The 19,700-nt window shown below is 37.0% G+C and overlaps 2 protein-coding genes across 4 annotated transcripts in view; one reads left to right on the top strand and one right to left on the bottom strand.

Moving 5' to 3' along the window:
• LOC108970091 (E3 ubiquitin-protein ligase TRIM33) overlaps window positions 1-9,350 on the top strand; it is a 31,485-nt gene extending 22,135 nt beyond the window's left edge. Inside the window, exons 2-11 of one of the 3 annotated variants that reach the window (XM_018935248.1) lie at window positions 4,099-5,194; window positions 5,365-5,637; window positions 5,769-5,849; window positions 5,909-6,309; window positions 6,373-6,508; window positions 6,574-6,821; window positions 6,935-7,109; window positions 7,742-8,102; window positions 8,174-8,297; window positions 8,386-9,350. In XM_018935248.1, the coding sequence (XP_018790793.1) occupies window positions 4,099-5,194; window positions 5,365-5,637; window positions 5,769-5,849; window positions 5,909-6,309; window positions 6,373-6,508; window positions 6,574-6,821; window positions 6,935-7,109; window positions 7,742-8,102; window positions 8,174-8,297; window positions 8,386-8,721 (3,231 nt within the window). In that variant the 3' untranslated portion in view covers window positions 8,722-9,350. Of the gene's footprint in view, window positions 1-4,098; window positions 5,195-5,364; window positions 5,644-5,768; window positions 5,850-5,908; window positions 6,310-6,372; window positions 6,509-6,573; window positions 6,822-6,934; window positions 7,110-7,741; window positions 8,103-8,173; window positions 8,298-8,385 lie in introns of all 3 variants that reach the window. The other 2 variants (XM_018935256.1, XM_018935239.1) reach the window with 2 other exon arrangements.
• A 1,991-nt stretch (window positions 9,351-11,341) lies between these two features.
• LOC108970083 (meckelin) lies at window positions 11,342-18,579 on the bottom strand. Its single transcript, XM_018935227.1, has 10 exons — window positions 18,315-18,579; window positions 15,897-16,546; window positions 15,453-15,791; window positions 14,213-14,854; window positions 13,876-14,145; window positions 13,435-13,802; window positions 12,607-12,763; window positions 12,424-12,511; window positions 12,117-12,280; window positions 11,342-11,776 (listed from the first exon to the last, which is right to left on the bottom strand). Exons 1-10 carry the CDS (start codon window positions 18,550-18,552, stop codon window positions 11,696-11,698), a joined length of 2,997 nt encoding a protein of 998 aa, XP_018790772.1. The 5' UTR covers window positions 18,553-18,579; the 3' UTR covers window positions 11,342-11,695.
• Window positions 18,580-19,700: the final 1,121 nt, after the last annotated feature.

Below are 19,700 nucleotides of genomic sequence, written 5' to 3'. Positions count from 1 at the left end.
ATATTGGTTTTTTCGACACTGCGCTAGTTTAAACTACCTCGAAATTTAGCTAAAAAATAAATATATTCATATAGTATACTTTTCTGTCTTCTAAATTATAATTCCTTTTCAGTGAAGACATGCTTTTGAGGTTAAATGGAATAAAGTTACCAATATTCAAATTGTGCGAAAAGCAGTTTCAGTTTTCAACGTACAGAAAGTACACCTCATGAGTGAACATGATTTTGCAAATTAATTTGCAACAAGAAAAGCACGACCCATAAGTTTAAGACATTATCGGTGGACTTTGTGCCTCAAAAAAATTGTTAAATATATAAACCTAAGCCCTTAAGCATTCGAAAGATTTATTAGACTGTTGTCCAAAACAATTTTAATTGAGTAATGGGGATAATTTCAGCAATTTATCATTAACAGTACTCAATTTTCCATACAATACCATAGATTAATTAACTAATTGCCCAAATGTAGTTAATAGAGTAATTAACTAATGGCCCGCATACTACTTATGTCATTGATGCATTTCCTGTATGTTCAATAAATGAATGAAGAGTTTATTTAATGATAAAAGTAAGTGCCATCAAAGGAAATGACAGAAACCCGAAATGGTATTAATGTCAAATGCAAAATGGCTGGCAAAGAGGATGTTGTCTTTCATGAATAATTATTTTAAAGAATGTGTATGCCAAAAATAATACAATATAATAGTAAAAGGAGTTCCACAGGATACAAGGAGTCCTCGGTAAGACTTCATTAGCGCTGTTGCTATTGCATCAGTATATGACATCTGTTAAAATCTCATTATTCAAGCTAAATTGAGTAAATACGCCAGCTAATTGAACTATTAGAATACAGCACAGTGTTGGATCCAATAGTTGCAAACAGTTTTGATCATGTTGCATGATTATTGGCTGCTCAAATCACTTCTAATTTTACGAGTATTCTTCAAATCTCATATAAAGTGGATACAACAGACCCATTCATCGGCCGAACGTTAAATCACGTGATTATAATATTGAAAATAAGTTTTATAAAAGCAATAAGCAATTCTATACTTACATATATAATTATTTTGGCCTCAACCAGCAAGGTTAGGTTAGGTGCCCGCTCTCTGAGCACTCCTTATATATTTAAATGTGTATGCGTGCAAATACATGTGTATAGACTTATGTAAGAATATACATACATATATCCGATTCGATTTGCAATGTTGATAAGAGGCACTTGACTTTAATTAAATTGCAACAACTGATGAGAGGATTCATCAATGTCGTCATGCACGAACCAACCATCCAAACAGCCAGTCAGTCAGTCCGCCAGCCAGCCAGTAGATGAGCCAGCCAACTCACAATTGACCTGCTAGTAAACCCAGCCAACAAGCTGAAACATCCGAGCGCTGTCTGGTTTGGCTCGAACGTGTACTTACATACACATACATATGCACTCTCGCTGAATACATATTTTAACAGGAGCACATGTTGAAACATAAATATGTGGATGTACATTCTTATTATGCAGTATAGTTGTTTGTAGATATATGTATACTCTCACGACATAATCAATCAATAAGATTTATGCGTTCCAACTTGAGATAAAACTAATCAATCTTCATGTGACGGCAAAGAAAACGCATAATGATGAAAATTTTCGAAATAAAGTTGAGCATTTCAACGAAAGCATGACAGAGAGGAAGATATGGAGAGAGACAGAGCGCACTTGTTTGTGCAGACTTAGCACAAAAATTATTTCAAATTTTTTGCTTTTAAAGTCGTGCGAGTGTTTTTGCAAAGTCTTTCCGAATTGTGGAAATTAATGCTTTGTAATTGTCAGCATCTTAGTCGCCCTGAATTGCAGAAGCCACGTTTTTTCTTTGACTTGCACAAATTGCACTTTTATTCCGCAGAATTTCAGCATTCATACAGTTTTCGCTGTACATCTACATTTATTGTAGGGTAAACTATTTAGTGAAAAAAAAAGAATTTCATTAATATAGGTGCTTCAGGTGCAGGTATCTTTGTCTAGATATTCCACTTAAGTAAGAAAGTAATATCATCGCTCCTTCTTCAGATCACGGGACCAATTGAGCTTGCTGTGAAAAATATAAATTATTGAATGGGCTGTATATCATGGTGCCTCCTTCCGCAGAATCAAAGGATCGCCCAAATCCAAGCAAAGATATTATCAAATCGAAATCGATATTGATGTAAATGCTTTGTTTAAACAATACAATAATAACTAAGAATGGTTTTTAGAATCCTCTCAATTTTGCATTTGGTTTGTTTTTGAGAAAATTTTCAAGATTCCTATGAAAAAAAATTAACAAGTATTTTCGAATCACCGTATCCCTATACATATGTATAAGCAATGATACCGATATGTGGTCTTAAAAATCTATTATACAAGAAATGAACATACTTTGCAATAGTTTTTCTGCCCCTCGCATTCAGAAAGTTCAAATTAAACATTTTCTTTATGTTAATTTATTATAAATAATGTGCATTCGTTGACAGTTGTGATATTCGAAGGTGAATGCGAATATCTCATTGGTTTAGCGAGTTAATTTAAAATTCACCAAAGTAAATTTAAAATTTTAATTTTTTTTGGGTTAAGGCAGGAGTTAAGCAACTCCTTCAGTTTGGTTTTGCTGCGAGATTTAATTAAAAGTTTTGAATTGCATAGTTTATAGCGGTGTATGCGGTGGAGAGAATATTTTGGACTGGTACTAGTGGTGGTACAGAAGAAATTTCTTTGATTTTTATTAATTAATCACTTCTTTAATCCATATAAATTAGTTAATGGATTAATTATTGTATTAAGTTCAGACTGCCTTATTCATTATACTTGAGGTATAGCTACGATTGCTATAACAAAGAAGAGAACATAATGAAGCAATAAAGACGAGCATTTAGTGTGACAGTAACAGATGTGAGATGCATAACATTCTCAATTTCATTGCAAGGTCAATGCTTGGGCACTTAAAATAAATTACTTATAATATATACTTAGATTTATTATTTAATATGATTGCATGCACCATTATATTGAATAAAAATTTATATATCAACCCTTCTTCAATTGTCAATCTATAACGATAAAAAATTATTAGGGGAATCGGTTAAAGAAAGCTACGTAGCATTTCGTAGGAAACTTTGCCTAGATAGTATTTCAATAATTCTAGCAACTTTACGCGTTGAGCTTTAACTTAAATTTCTTATTTTATTTTTATTTTTTTCGTATATAATGTGTAAAAGTAAAAGTCAATTGAGAATTTTTGATATACATATAAAAATACAAAATAAATTCCTTGCGATAATTCAGTTTCACAGATTCTCCAGTTTTCGAAAATTGACTACTTCAGATAGCAACAGAGTGAAAATCATTATTTTATTACTCATTTGATTTTTTTATTTGTTCGTTTTGAAATATTGAGTTTATTTCTTAATAATAATAAAAACAGCTGTTGTTACTCACTAACATGCCTGACTTCTGACTTCATCTGTCAATTTGGGATATAACACAAACTGATAGTAAAAATTTGTAATATTTTCAAAATATTTATGACACTATTTCAATTTATTGCATAAAAACGTTAGCTTTATCACTTTTATAACGAAGATATCAGATTTTGTATATAACAAAGCTCTTTAGGATAACTATATAGCAATTGATATTGCGCTTGTTTACGTGCGATAAGTTATCTATATTTGTCCACTAAAGCTAGGAAATTATATTGACATTGATAAATTAGTATCTTATCAGTAATTGCTTACACTTTCCTTGATTACTTGATTGTCCTTGCGATAAATTTGATGTCATATATCATATGAGATTTGATTAACCAAAATCTGTGGGCTGACATACAGGTATATAAAATTAAGAAATTTTTATTCACCTTTTTCTACAAACAATGGAGTTTTTTTTTTATATTTAACAAATTTTATAAATCACTCTTCGATCAAAGTTTATTCATCGATAAGTATCTTTCTGAATAAAGTATTATTATACAGTTCATATATTTAAGTATGTTATATATTAAATACGTATGTATATACTAAAAATTCCCTTTAAATAATGAACAACTTTAATAACATCAATTTTCAGTCGGAGTCCTCATCATCAGCTTCCACAAAATTTGCTCTACTCAAATGTGTATGGTGCAGTCAATTGCTGAGCATCAATGATCGCCCCAAACTCTTGGAGTGTCTGCATGTTTCCTGCTCACAATGTGTGAATACCAAATTCTCTGAGCTCGATCGCACCATGCCGCCACTTATACATTGCCCCGTTTGTAATATGGCCTCACAGAATGAGTTTATCATTGATAATCAATTTTTGATCGAACAATGTACAGCCGCTGGTGATAACAGTTTGGCCGATGGCAATTCCACAGATGCATCCAAAGCGACCGTTACAGCCAATATCACTTGTAGCAGTTGTTCGGATAATGCTATAGCGACATCATGGTGTGTCGATTGTTCCGAATATATCTGTGACAGTTGTGTGCAGGCGCATCAACGTCTTAAAATCACCAAGGATCACACAATTAAGCCAAAGGAGGAAGCCAATAATGAACAATTGCCTGGTGCTGCTGGTATAGATAAGCTACACATGTGTCATCTACATCCGCAAGAGAAACTGTCGCTGTTCTGTGAGACGTGCGACAAGTTGACATGCCGTGATTGTCAGCTCAGCGATCATCGCGATCACAAATATAAATTTGCGCATGAAATTGCCACCGAGACGCGTCAAGCGTTAAAAACGCTCGTCTCGGAAATCAACTATAAGCGCTTCCTGCTCTCATCTGCCACAAAAGTGATTGACGATCGACAAAAGCAAATTGCCGATCGTAAGAAGGATCTTATTAAAGAGATCACTGCAATGGTGGTGAAGATCACAAATACAGTTAATATGCGCGGCAAGCAGTTGGCTATGCGTCTAAATGAAGTATGCGACACAAAAATGAAGGTTTTGATCGAGAAGAAGGACGCGTTGCAGCTGTTATCCGACAACACCGATCACTGCATCGAGTTTATGGAGAATGCTATGGAGAAGGGCAGCGATTATGCGATTTTGTCGAGTAAAAAATCCTTGGTGCGACATTTGCAGAAACTGAAGTGTCAGCGAGCAGACATACCAAATCCAGAAATTCCTGTGCGCATCCAAGTACAGTTAAATCAAGTCTCTGAACTGCAAAAAGGTAGGAGCAATTAAATTATTACTGTTTTGTTAAATTAATTTCAATTGGTTGCAAAACTACTTTCAAATAAGATATTAACAATGGGGAGTCATGAAAAGAAAAATAATATCTCCGGCTAAGATAGAATTTTATACATTTCGATTCAAACATATCATTGTCTTTTATTGCAGTTATTTCTCAACTCGGCACTGTTATTGTGGACGGTAAACCATATCCACCAGCGCCATCCACCAATGGACCGCCACGCCAACAGCCAAGCCCCAATATGGCGCCACCATTACGGCCTGGTCTTCCACCAGGTATGCCCGCTGGCATGTCTCCCACTGGACCGCCAAGTGGATATGGACCTCAGAATGGACCGCCAATATACAATAACAGCTCTTCGGCACAACAACAATTTAACAACATGCAAATGAATCGAAACTATGCTGCCGAAGGCGCAGGTAAGGGTACGCCAGCATGTCGTTCGCAATTTATTACTACATCCATCTCATTTATACGCTAATCAAATTATGTAACCTCCATTTAATTAAACAATTGTCTAATATAATTTATTTTCATTTATCGTTTACAGTACGTTTCGGCGCAATGCCACCGGGTATGCAACGTCAAGGTCAACCACATGTTAGTTCCTCAACACATCCTCAAAATATGGGTAAGTCATTATTATATTTCTTTTAATTCCAGCATTATTTCTTTTGCTTGATTTTTTAGACATGAGCTTGCGTGGCCTTCTAAATAATCAAGCAGCTCAGAGTTCCAATCAAGCTCATATATCATTTAATGGTCCGCCGAATTATCCCGGTGGCCCACAAGGCGCAGCTTCACCACACCAGCAAATGAATACCCAAATGAGGCCGCATTTTATGGGCGGTCCTCCAGGCCAACAACATCAGAATTATCCGCAGAATACGCCTGGTGGACCGAATAACCCGAATTATATAAACAATACTGCGCGCTTCCAGAACTATCAACGCATGTCGAGTCACGCGCAACAGCAGGCCGCTGTAGCGGCCATGTCAAGCGCGGGCGGTCCTGGTGGTCCATGCGGCAGTCAAATACCGTCACCAAACCCCATGCAGCGACCTCAAATCATGCCCAATCCCATGCAGAATGTGAGCAAAAATTGATTTTGTTGAGATTTTTTGATTTTCTAAATTTCAAATAATATTTTGTAGAACCTGGGGTTTCATGGGAGTCAGCCTGGCTTCAGTCCCGGGCCGCCACAAACCGCGCCACAAATGAACAGTAGCTTGAGTAGCATGCACAGCATGGCCAAATGGCACATACCTCAATCAGCGCAACAGACGAACGGTACATCAATATTTGCACATTAATGTATGCATATATTCGATCCTAATGTATTATTTTTTACTTAGCTTGCCCACAACAAGGTCCTCTAATGCAGTTTGCCAACGGCCGTCAAACAGAGAACTTTAAAATTTCCTTAAAATCTCCAAATACTCTAAAGAATACCACACCAAATGGCAGCTCGTCGGCACATAGTATGCAAAGCAATAGTGCGTCTAGCTTACATGCAGCTTCGCTTGGGCTCGGACCAGCTGTTTCCATCTTACCCAATGTCACATCAACGAATCCAAAGACGCCGAGCCCGAGCACTAACGAGGTGGGCAGTAGGATCATTTGCATATCTAAGCACTCACGCAACACAGTTGCGCCGATGCTTTGCTCAGTGCTATACTAAAATTGTTGTATACTTAATTTTTTTCCAAAATATAGAACGCAAAAGATTTCACTGAACCGATTGACAAGGTCCGTGATGATTCCATAAACGATCTAATAGCTACCATTGCCAAATTGGATTCGAATGGTGTTCAGGTGCTGCCGGAGGGACGTACCAAAACCACATCGCCGCAAGTGCACAGCTCAACAGACCTATCCAATACTCAAGAAGGTAAGCAAATTGTTACCAAGCAGAAATATAGTATTGTGTTACTGTTGTATATGTTTATGTTTGTTTGTAATCGAATATGAGCTTGATTTAATTTCGATTCAGCAATATTGAAACAACAAAATTTTGTTTTGTCATCATTTCATTGATTACATATGCGATTACAAACTTAATTTTGCATTTGTTTTCCCGTCATTCAATTCATTCGTATTTTAAATATTATGCGCTGCTGGAAAACTTGCTTTTAATTGGCACACATACAACAAAACTATACAGTTAACTTCATTGCATACATAAATTCCAAGCTATCGAAAAGTTTTCCAGCTTTTAGTGTTGTTTATTCGTATATTACTAGTCGAAAATCTACAATATGTGTATTTTTCATACGTAATATGCTGGTTTAATCTACAATTTCATGTAACTTTGCTTTGTTTGTTTCTTTTCCAAACATATCGAATCAAATCGTATCGTAACCGAATTAAACTTCCGTCTCTTTAAATAATGCATACTAATCATTAATGCCAAAATCAAAAACAAACAAATAATAAAAAAAAAAATGAAAAAAAAAACATCTTTATACATACAAATACAAAAATATTTCATAAACTTGCTCGAATAAACTGAAAACTAATTAGTTAATACTAAAAATGATCAAAAAGACGACCCGAACGAAGATTGGTGTGCCGTTTGCCTTGACGGTGGGGAGCTCATGTGCTGCGACAAGTGCCCGAAAGTATTCCATCAGAATTGTCACATACCCGCCATCAGTTCGTTGCCGGACGAAAGCGAAAGTTGGCAATGTCTATTGTGCGTGAACCTCAAAGAGCTGGCTAACAACACCGACAACACACAGAAAGCACCGGGCGAATTAAGTCGGCTGGAACTGCAGATCATGCAACGCATTTGTCTCGAATTGTATTGCCAGTACGAACAGAGTCTACATTTTCGCGAGCCGGAGCCGCCTACCAATACAGCCTACTATGAAATTATTTGCAAGTAAGATTTCACAACCTGCGCCGCAATTCTTGTAAGCAATCATAAAGTAATTTCTCTCACACATTTTGTAGTCCCATGTCTTTGGATGTTATACGTACACGATTAGATCCGACCAGTCCAAATCATTATAAGGATATCGCTGGCTTTGTATCAGATGTGCGTCTAATATTTAAAAATACTTATCTCTTCTATCAAGTAAGTATTTCGTGATTATTCCAACAAGCCAAATGTTTATTTATATTTTTGCGTGAACTTGTAAATAACGGATTTTCTTTTACTACAGGAGGACTCAAAAACATTCACAAATGCAAAATATTTGGAGAACTTTTTCGAGGAACAACTATCCAAATGGTTGCCAAACTTCGCCAGCAAGACAAATTCAAACATGACCAATGGCAGTGCCAACACAAACAGCAACAATTCCGCCAGTATCAGCAATAATAGTGCTTCCACATCGTCTGCAGCTTCGCCAGGTCTCATGAATCTAGCAACCGGCCCCTCGGCTTCACCCGGTGTTATTGCAGCTATGGAGAATGGTAGAAAGAGTTGCATTGCAGAATTCCGGCTGGAGGATGACTCGTGCATTCCGGCGAAAAGATCACGTAAACTAACCGAATAGGATAAATTTAATCAGCTACTTAACAGCATGCTAGCAACAATCAACAATGGCAATGAAAGCGAGGAATTGCTCGCGCTCCTTAGCCTATGTTGCCCACCGCAGACGCAGCCGAATCTGCTTTTCTAATGGCCAGTCATAAAGGCGAAATGTGATGACAAAAACAAGGACTTTCAAAATTGTTAACGCTAATGCACAAAATTAGTGAAAAGATGCGCAGCAAAATAACTTGAAGCAAAGCTAAAACTACGCATTTGCAAGATAAACAAAACACATGCAAAATCATAGCAAAATAATAAATATTTTCTTGTTTGGTTTGTTTTTTTTTACCTCAAAATACGTATCGTTGCTGAGCTATTTAGTGCAAAAAATTGTACTCACTGAGCATAATATTTACAAGGATTTTATTGGCATCATCGAATTTACACACAAAAAATGTCACTGCGCACGCGCACTGCGTAATGGTAAGCTGGCTTGACATTGAGAAGCTTCCTCATACTAATGACAACAATAAACGTTTGATGAAAACCACTAACTGTTTAAGTATAGACATTATTTGAAAGACATCGTTTTGAAATTAACTAATACTAATATGTTGTAAATTTAATTAGATTACTAAAAGTAAAAAGAAAAACAAAAAATACACTTTTGAACTAAAAAAAAAAACACATACACACACACTATAGTAGTTAATACTGTTTACAAAAATAAAATACACTTATTAATATTATATAAACTAAAGCTGCACCCTAAAATAGTTTTAAGAATGTGAAGAACAAGGAATAAACACATCTTCATTGTATAGAAAAATTCGCAAATAACTCTACATTAGTTGCGCACGTCATACGCATACTCAATTGTAAATAAAAAAAAAATATATATATATATATAAATTACCAAAACATACTAACGAACTTGGAATCAAAAACAAAAGCAAACAATGCAATATACCTACATATTAATAAATATTTCTATAGCAACAAAAACAACTATCAGCGAAATGCCACACCATGCCACTAATATATGTTCATATGTAACCGTTACATTTTGAAAGTACCGTAAATGCGTGAGAATAACTAACACTTATTACTATTAAGCAAAATTGTAAAAAAGACAATTGTTTAATTACCGCAGGAGACTAAATTACCAGCACTTATTAAAATTAGGTACTAAAACGGGCAACATGACGTCGCTGCGCAAGGTTTACATAAGAAACATAATGGACCATAGTTTTAGCAAAGTCCAATTCCCTGCACATCATTTGATTTGTAACTTAAGTATTACACATGACATTGAGGCAGACCAATTTTTCAACCATATCGCTACTATCAAAGAAATTTTTAAGCAAATTAGCACTTAAAATGTGTTTGAAAACCTAATACCTAACTGTTTATGCAGCGGATGTTTCTCATGACATTTCTAACCTCGTCATATATTATTTTTGCAGTTTGTCATAACGCATTTTCATTGCACTTATATACATAAAGCCAGAAACCTTATTTGGCAGCTTTTCGATAAATCGTAAGTTTGTGATAAATTAAAACATTAGAAGACCGAAATAGAAAATGTATGGAAAACTTTTGCAAAGATCGCTGACAAGAACATTTCAGTGCTTATAATTATATATACAAATAGTAAAACTGATTTTTGTCTGCATTGCGCACGTGCAAATTCTTGCGCTATATTTATACGAGCCTAAATCTTTATTTCTGCAATTGCAAATATACTAAATAGACTATGGCAGTGCAAAGCCACAAATTATATAAATTATAAATATAAATAAAAGCATAGCGTAGAATTATTGTAATTAAACTCCTCATACAAAGTATTTAACATGTAAACAAGTTAGCTTAAGGCACAAGTTTGGTAAACTACTCCAAATAACCAAGTTAAAGTAGAACCACAATATTGCTACAAACAAAGTATTTAACATAATATAATATAGTATTTTAATTTCCACTCAGACTTTATTTTCGATTTTGATATATTTAGTATACATAGCTATACATAACTGCTGTCCAGTTCATCATGACCACTATATAGACACAAGAACGCATACTAAAATATAATAGAAATTAAATAGCAGTGAAACTCAAATGCGTGTTATTTAAGAATTTTATTTAATATTTTATGCAAATTGTACATGCCAGTAATTTTCTCATTATTATTATTATTATTATTATTATTATTATTATTATTACTATTACTTTTGTTTTTGCTATTTAAGACTATAGTTTACACTCACTAATAAACACAACACGATCAAATACTGAATATGCATAATTAAGCACACATACACAAACATGTAATGTCCGAAGGGAAGACCTTTACAATGTACAATGTACAAAATTGCTGTCAAATTATGAGACAAGCTAATGGAAGGCTTATTAATTTGTGTGCAGCAATTTGTAGCAACTTCAGTTCGTCGCAATTGCATGAGCACATACATACATACATACATACATACCTATGCAAATTTATTATGTACATTTACATAATGATTTTATATAAGCATTCTCTAGCACCTTACTTCAAAAACACATACACACACATGCGATATGTATGTATAAATGCATGTGAATGTATTTGTGCAGTTGACAAACTAAACTATGTAGATTTTATCGTAGAGATAGGTTTACCTATAATTTATAAACATTGGCAAAGTAGTAATGCTAATGTGAGCGAAGTGTTGATTACCATGATGAGCAGATGGTGCTCTAGTTTAGGCAATACATGTGCATGCATATGTCTGTGTGCGTATGCATGTGAGATATGTTATGAACTCTAATGTCTACTGCACTATTTCTAAGCAAAAGCATATGAATTAATAAACAACTGAATATTTAATGTAAAACAATAACTGGAGTTTGACTATTTTCGCGAATTCGTTAGGTTCCAGCAAAATATAAATATTTTAATGATATTTCTGCTAAAGTTGCGTTTTTTAAAGTCATTTTGTCGCAAAGCACCATTTTCTTTACATTAGAAAGCGTTGATCAATGGAAGTCTTCGTTGTTACATTTTGGCGTAGCCAATTTGTGTAGATATGTTGGAGCAGCTGTAAAAAAAGTAATACATACATAAAATATCTGTGTTTATGAAATAGGTAAACTATGACAAACAGCGTCAGGCAACGGCTTATTTGGCGCTCCTGTCTTTAGCGTGGGCTTGAGTAACTTCGTAAGATTCGCATTTATAACTACGAAAAGATTTTTGCGCACCAGAAGCGTGCCACAATAACATTCACGTAATATTTTCTACTGGAGTCACAATAACAACATAAATTTTTTAAACTTTAATATTCCAAACAATCTTTTTGTAGGACTTTTTGGACGTTTTCCTTTGCAACTGTACATAGTTCTGTGCGGTCACGTGTATATATTTTCAGATATACACACCTTATTGAGTATATAAACGATTGCCACAGCTGCTATTAAATTATTTGTCAGCATATAAAGCGCTAGAAGCGAGGCCAATTCCATTATGAAGATATTTAAACTGTTGCCGTATAGCAGTAATTGGTCAAACGATTTTGCATTATCGATATAGAATGTGCCCTTGTCTGAAAATTCGAAAATGAAAATCAAAAAGAAGAAAAAAAATTAAATTAATAATTTTTTGAAAAATTTCTTTGGTGTTTAAAGAACGCGATATAGCCCTCTCTGTTATTTTCTTTAAATATGTACCGTTAACTGATGCACTTACTTTCCGTTAAATAATTATCACATTCGCAGTTTAATAGTTTCTCAATGAAAGTTTTCTCCTTTATTATATAATCCATATCCTTGATAGCCTGTAAGCAATGAAAGCACAACCCATTGTGGTTTACAATGGTACGAAAGCTTTTGCTACCGTTATTTGCAATATTTTCAATAACCTTATACTTACGTGATCTATGAAAGCGCACAGAAATCGATTTAGATTATTGAAAGTCGCTGCGCTGCGTTCCATTGCCGCATCGATCGTGTTGATTTCTTTCTGGAAATGTGCTTGGGATATGCTATAGGAGCGTTGATAAGGCGCCAACAACTTCTCAAAGTAAATTCTGTCAAAAAATAATACCGAAAAAATGAGAAATTATTTATAACGTTGGATCATCCGTAAAGGTATTTGTCTCAATAGCCTTTCTTGAGAACATAATCGGCACACTGAACGTACTATCCGCAAAACACTATCACCCATCCTGACACCCAGCATTCATTATTGGATAATATTCTACCAAATAGACCAGCACGCAGTGAAGAAAATATAACAGCCGTAGCTGAGAGAGAGTGAGTGGGGGGGTCGATTTGGTACCGTTCGCAGCAACTCGGACTGACGTACGGACAATACAGTTTGTACAAGAACTAAAGTCGCTCGACGTTCCTAAGTGACCGCGCTTCGCTCTATGGACTCTTGAAAAGTTTCAAGAAGATGAAATCATCGGTCTATATTTCTTCAAAAACAATGACGATGAGAACGTAACCGTCAGTGTCGACCGGTATCGTGGTTTTACGTTTTGGGGACGATCGATTAGCCACCAAGATAGTGTGATATCACATCGTTAGACTTTTTCTTGTGGGGATATGTAAAGTCTAAAGTCTATGCGGACTTCGATACAAACTTTGGAGCAAAATATCACGCGTGTCATTCGCCGGTTGCCAGTCAAAGTAGGAAGTAGGGAACTTCGAATTGGTTCATCCTTATCCTTTACAAAAGAATTCATACAGGACTTACCGTAAATTCAAAGGCGGCAAAATTATATAACTCTGCTGATCCGAATCGCCCAATAAACCTTTGCGACTGCAGCGATGCTGCGAGTTTCGATGCATCTGAGCCAGCATCGAATACATATCAGTATCCGCAAAACCATTAGGAGATCTGCCATGTATATAGAACCCGAAGCTTTGCTCCAATAGCATGAAAACAGATATATTAGACAGCGAACAGAGATCGATGAATTTTTGCAGAGGATCACCAAAAAGTCGGTTAAAGACAAAACTGCACACTAGCAACTGCATACTGTAGATCAATAGGCTGATAGAAACAATGAAGAACAACTGTAGAGCTAGGTCTTGACTGATCCAACGAGCTGTCAAGAAAACCTGCAAAGGAAAAATACGAATTCAAATGCATTTAAGACACCCTTATAAGCATAAATATATGACAAGCAACAACCTGAACCAATGGTAGTACCAATAGACCCTGCCAGGCTGTGGAATGTTTCTGTTTCGCACTCAAACGTATCCATTCATTTGCTATGAAAATTATGCGCCACGTCGAAATATTCTCAGTGGCAAATGTGCGCACACTAGAGCACACGGATGACGTCTCCAGATTATTCTTCAAAGTGAAGTGATTAGCCTCACAACTACGCGGACGCTCCCAGTCAATGAGAAACAGATCAAAGTGACTGATTCGCCAAAAATGCACGCAAATAAATGTCAACTTGAAATAAAATAGACCTAATGAATCACAGTCTCAATTGCAAGTAAGAAGCACTCGAGCGTATTACCTTCAAAAGAACGGCTGCATAAATTAGAATTTGCAATGAGCGTTGATCGTCTTTCATGATTGGCAATGTGATCGCAACGGAGCGCTGTGTGAGAAATTGCACTGGATAGACGAGAATGTAGAGTACAAAGCTCAACAGTGCTGCATTAGCTGCGTAAGAGCTGAAGTGCAACAGGAATTCCAGCAAACAAGAGGATGGTGTGCAGCATTCAGTTGTCGCAGCTGTTGTTGTTGTTAGTGCGTTATGGCGTTTCCTATAGTTAAGCATTTGCAGCATAGCCATCGTTAATGCGATGAATAAGAGGGCCGGCAGCATCACTTCAAACATGAACTTCCTTTGTGTGGCCTCTCCGATGCGCTCGAAAGTGATTTGCAATTTAAATGGATGCACAGCATTCAGTGTTGCATTGGCGCTCAAGTCAACATGCCGATAGCGCAGCTTCACTAGCGGTATACCGATCTGATTGCGATCATGAATTTCGTAATGCATTTCGAAGGACTCCACATATCTTATGCTGCGGTATAGCGAGAGCTTAAAGTCGTCTTCATACTTCGACTGCTGATCATGGATTCGGGCATGTCGGGGTTGGGCTTCGATAAGCTGGAAACGTTTTACCAATTGCCACTCTGCCGCTGCAGCGCGCTGTAAAGAAGAAGGATTCATAGTACCGTTATAACAGCGAAAATAGAGTATTGTAAGAAGTGGTCTACAGCACACTCTTCGAAGTTTTTAACCCGTCTTATAGTCTCCGTAGGCTAGCTTTGATTTCAACGGTGCGTTGTATGGATATCTGTACTCTTTTCTGCCTAATGTCTTGATTTATAATAGGCTTAGCTTCTTTTTAGAAGACTGTGTGTTGAAGGAAGAAACTCTTCCACTTGGATGAGAGTATACGGTGACATACAGAGGATTTCGTACAATCTCATATACCATCTTGTGATGTTTTAAGTGTTATAGTCGACTCATGCTTAAGCAGTACTAGTTGAAGAAGAAAGCGCAACAAAATTGGGCGAAAGCGCAACAAAATTGGGCGAAATTATATTTATTGCGAAAGATGCAGAATCCCACGATCGAAAATAAAGGCACAGTTCCAACGGAAGACGAAAGATCCAGCAAGTCATATAGCGGTTTCCGAACATTTTTCAAAGGCATACCGGATTTCCACTCTACTCTTTACCCTCCATTTCATTTGATTTTAAATTTGCCCTCATACAAATATTTATAAATTTTTCACACTTACCAAATTTTCAGGTGCTACGTCCTCAATTAAAATCGGCAACGCTTCCAAACTAACACTTTTTACAACGGAACTCGTTTCACGCGATATATTCAAAAATAAACCCAAAAAGTTATTATTCGCGTATATTTTAGCCAAATCAATCAGATTCTCCACAGTCAATTCGCAGCGAATCGGTTTGCTGAAGCGTGCAAATTGTATTTCCTGTTGCGGTTTCCAATCGGCGGCATCGCTTTGAGCATGCATTTGGCATAAATTCACATGACTCATTTTGAATGCACCCCAGCGACGCAAGCTGCCGTCCAAATGATAAGCAGTGCTGAAAAGTTGCAGCTGCTTCGGCTGAAACAAGAAATGCAGTTTATACACATGGGTTTATGTACTCGTGGTTATGTTTCTGAATCACTGGAGAGTAACGAGTGAAAATGCAGCAGTATGGATACTCACACTTACGCCCAGCGGCTCCGTTAGCATTTTGGCGGTCTCTTTGCCTTTTTTGTAGAACAACGATGGCTTCGTCGCCTGCAAGTGCTCGTCCATGCTGGCATACTTGACGGCCACATCGGAGACTTGTGTTAGCAGAAACGCACTGCAAGGTGAATTCTTATCCGACGAGTAGTGCGACATTATACAGAGATTCGCCAGCTGGCTGCAGGCAGTGTTATTGCGTAGAGCCAAACAGAAGAAGACCACGAACTTTAGGTCGCCAAAGTGTACGGCGTTAGCGCTGGTCGATTGCCAAAAAGAGTTGTATTTCAAATATGGCTTGAGCACCGCATTCGCAATGCAGTAGTCCAGATAACGGTAGTTATATTTCAAATCGCAAATATTGCAAATACCATTCGCGTGCATGCCGGCAGGTGTTAAGCGGATTGGCCTCGTTGAAGCAACCGATCGTGGCGTGAAGTCGTTGTTGGGATCAGTAAAGTTAACTAATTTAAATTCACAATGTGTTTTACTGCTATTAGCGGTTACAACTTGACAACCTTTGTGGGTGGATAATATGTCTGAGCACTTCTCTGCGCATAACGGATTGTGGTGTTGCGTGTCGTAGAGCGCAATAGTGACATAATTGGCAACGCACTCGCAGGAGAACTCTGAAATTAGTAATAGTTGTTCTTTTTATTAATGGTGAAAGTTAGAGAAATGGATATTGGGTATGTCATTTAGACCTTTGAAACGGCAGAACTACAGATTTTTTCTATGAACGCATGGAGTCCACAACAATAGAAACGTTGTACCAATGACAATGCCACAATCATACTAGGTGACTTGAACAATAATTTATGAAAAAATAAAACTTTGGTTCCACCGTCGGCAAAATCTGGCTTCTTAGCGTCATGGACTGACACTGGCCGGATTTAACCTGGTCCAAAAAACCTAGATATATGTATATAGGAACAGTTTCTAGTACAGAATTATCCAGAAGATGTGTTAGCTTTGAGAGAAATAAGATGTTGTGAATATTTTATAGGTTATTTTACAGGATATAGCTCCCCTATCATGGAAAATCCAAACAAAAGAGGACTTTCATTTTGTCTTAGAATTGCGTTCATTTGTGACGTCGTAGACGCGTGTAGTCTTCTGCAACGCTAATTAAGACGAAGTTGATGTGGGTCTGATATAAGCTGGTATCCAGCAGTGGAGCGTTCGATACCAGACGGCATTTTAGACAGGATAATTTCCTTTCTTGCACTTTTTCCAATATAATGTTAAAAAATCTGAAAGCAGTGCTACTACCACTCCAAAAGAACCATTTTACCTTGGTACGCAGATGACCTTGACGTAATGACAATGATCTCATTGGCTTTAGTAACAGAACCGTCAACGCAGCCTTTTTCCGCACAGAACAACAAGTGAAAGCTTAGTGGCCTGCTATTGTGCTTCGCGATTGGTCGACAATTTATTCCGCTCTCCACGAACGAAAAATATGCTCATAGAACTCTTTATCACTGCCGACCCAGAAACAGTGAATTAAGAGATAGCGGCTGTGCTGGCTAGATCAAGTCGTTCGCATGGATGAAAAAACTCCAGCTGTGAGAGTATTCGACGCAATTGTCGCCGGGGGAATAAAGGGAGAAAAAGATCTCCACTCCGTTGATGAGATTAGATGGAGAAGGACCTGGCTACACTTGGAATTTCCAATTGGCGCCAAACAGCGAAAAGGCAGAACGACTAACGTGCTGTTGTAAACTCGGCTATAACCGCGTAAGCGTTGTCTACGTCAATAAAGCAGAAGAAACATAGATGACGACGAACTGAGATGAAAATGCACTTAAAGTATTCACGTTATCCGTTCCCTGCAAGATCTTCAACTGAATACCCAAGGGTGGACAACAGAAGCAAGGGCACTCACGCATCCAATAAAAGGACCGAGTGCATAGAGTCATGCCCGTGCAGATCGACTTACGCTTGTAATGCCCAAAAGAAAACACCAAACTTTTTAATAAATATATTAGTTTACAACTAGACATCAAGCTAGATCGAAAAGCTGTTACCAATTTTTAAATAGTTGGTGCGCGAACCACCTAGATCTGTTTTACATTCGTTTTTGCACTGGTATGGGACTGGGCAGACTTAAGTATCAAATCCAACGATTGACGACTCGTTGTACATCAACATACTGTTGAAAAATAACAGTTCCTTGAAAGAAAACCGTCAGCGAATTAGCGGTTCAGCATAGTTCTAAAGTAAAACAGTAGAGTTGAGCGCAGGGGAAGCACATGTGAGCTGACATAAATACATAAGGAACGTATGTATGTAAGTGTGAATACAGCGCGCTGCACATGTATAAACATTTTAAAAATAAACCCCATATCCTAGGGTAGTGAGTTTTGCATTTGCATCTGTTTAATCAATACTTACTATCTGGCGTTGATTGCAAGTCTTTGTCCTCCTTGCCGCAGGCCATACATGAAAATGTGTCCAAATCATAAAACTCATCATGTTTACACTCCCTCATTTGATGGAAACTGTATGTGGTGTGACTTGAATTGGCTAATAGTAATGTGGTCTGGGCGTTTCCGTGTCCAGAAGCGAAAACTGCCAACACTGGGAAGAACAGGTTTACGCAAAGGAAGCACTGTTTTACAAAAAGCCACATTTTATTTAAATTTTACTGATTTACTGCAAGAACAGTACTTTCTTGTTTACAAATTAGAATATTCTGACTTTTCAAACTACAATAATTGTCACTTTATACGAGCGATGGCAAAATGCTAACTAAATATCCGTAATTTGAATGCCGGAAAGCTTTGCACTAACCCCAAGCACATAAAGCACTTTCATAAGGACAATGAGGGTGACAAGGGAAACCGCAAGGTGAGTGCGTGTTTAACATCACTTCGTTGGCATGTGGAAGTCGCCAGTCGCCAGCAATATGATAATTCAAAGGAGGCACAGTATTCGAGTTTTGTTTACATAGATATAGAACGAGGTTGCTATAGCTACTCCGACCCCCCATTTGCGGTGCTGCATGCAAATCAGCGAAAGGATTTCGGTTTGCTCGCAACCCCAATGTAGTTATATTACTATATTAAATGTTAAGACTTATAGTAAGTACGAGATCCTGGCGTGCCTCAGTTTTTCTAAATATACTTGTATCTATATACCATACTCGTACATATATGTATGTATACATGTGTGCTGTTTAAAGCAAAATGGCCGTTAATTCTTCAGACTAACTGCGCCTCAAATATGTAAGTGCTGTAAGTAATATTTTAGAGTGAGTTCTTTACCATCAGCATACATCATCTGGCATTGGAATCATGGCTTATAACTCTTATAACAAAGTCTTTAAGTAACTTCTTATTTAAGAGTATGGTAAGGTATGTAATGGTGTGATTTCTATTTATGGCTCTCGTTGAATGCAGAAAAAGTGTTCAGTGTGGCGAGTACAGATTACTAAGAACGTAATTGGGTTAGGATTATTAAGTTTTCACGAGCTCGCTAGAACTCTTTTCTGATTTAATTGACAACGCTGCTGAATGCCCCCATACTCGGCAGACGATAGTAAAAAGGAATTTAACAATTCGGCTTTTCAAAAACGTGATTTAAAAGTTCCGTTATTTTCTGAACATTCCTCGTATATGCGAACTAGTTCTTCAGTTTTTAAGATATCGATATGAAACTTTGCATACCGCAGTTTTTCATCGAGAAGCTCGTCATTTGTGCATTAGCCCATGCAAACTGAATGATCTGAATCAGAAGGCTTTGCGTCATTGAACCCAAATGCAAAGAAAGTCTTGTCTA

Source organism: Bactrocera latifrons, unplaced genomic scaffold, assembly GCF_001853355.1.
Source record: "Bactrocera latifrons isolate USDA-ARS-PBARC rearing strain unplaced genomic scaffold, ASM185335v1 scaffold_106, whole genome shotgun sequence".
Classification (NCBI taxonomy): domain Eukaryota; kingdom Metazoa; phylum Arthropoda; class Insecta; order Diptera; family Tephritidae; genus Bactrocera; species Bactrocera latifrons.
The sequence above is the reverse complement of the archived record's forward strand: the minus strand, read 5'-3'. Positions and strand labels throughout refer to the sequence as shown.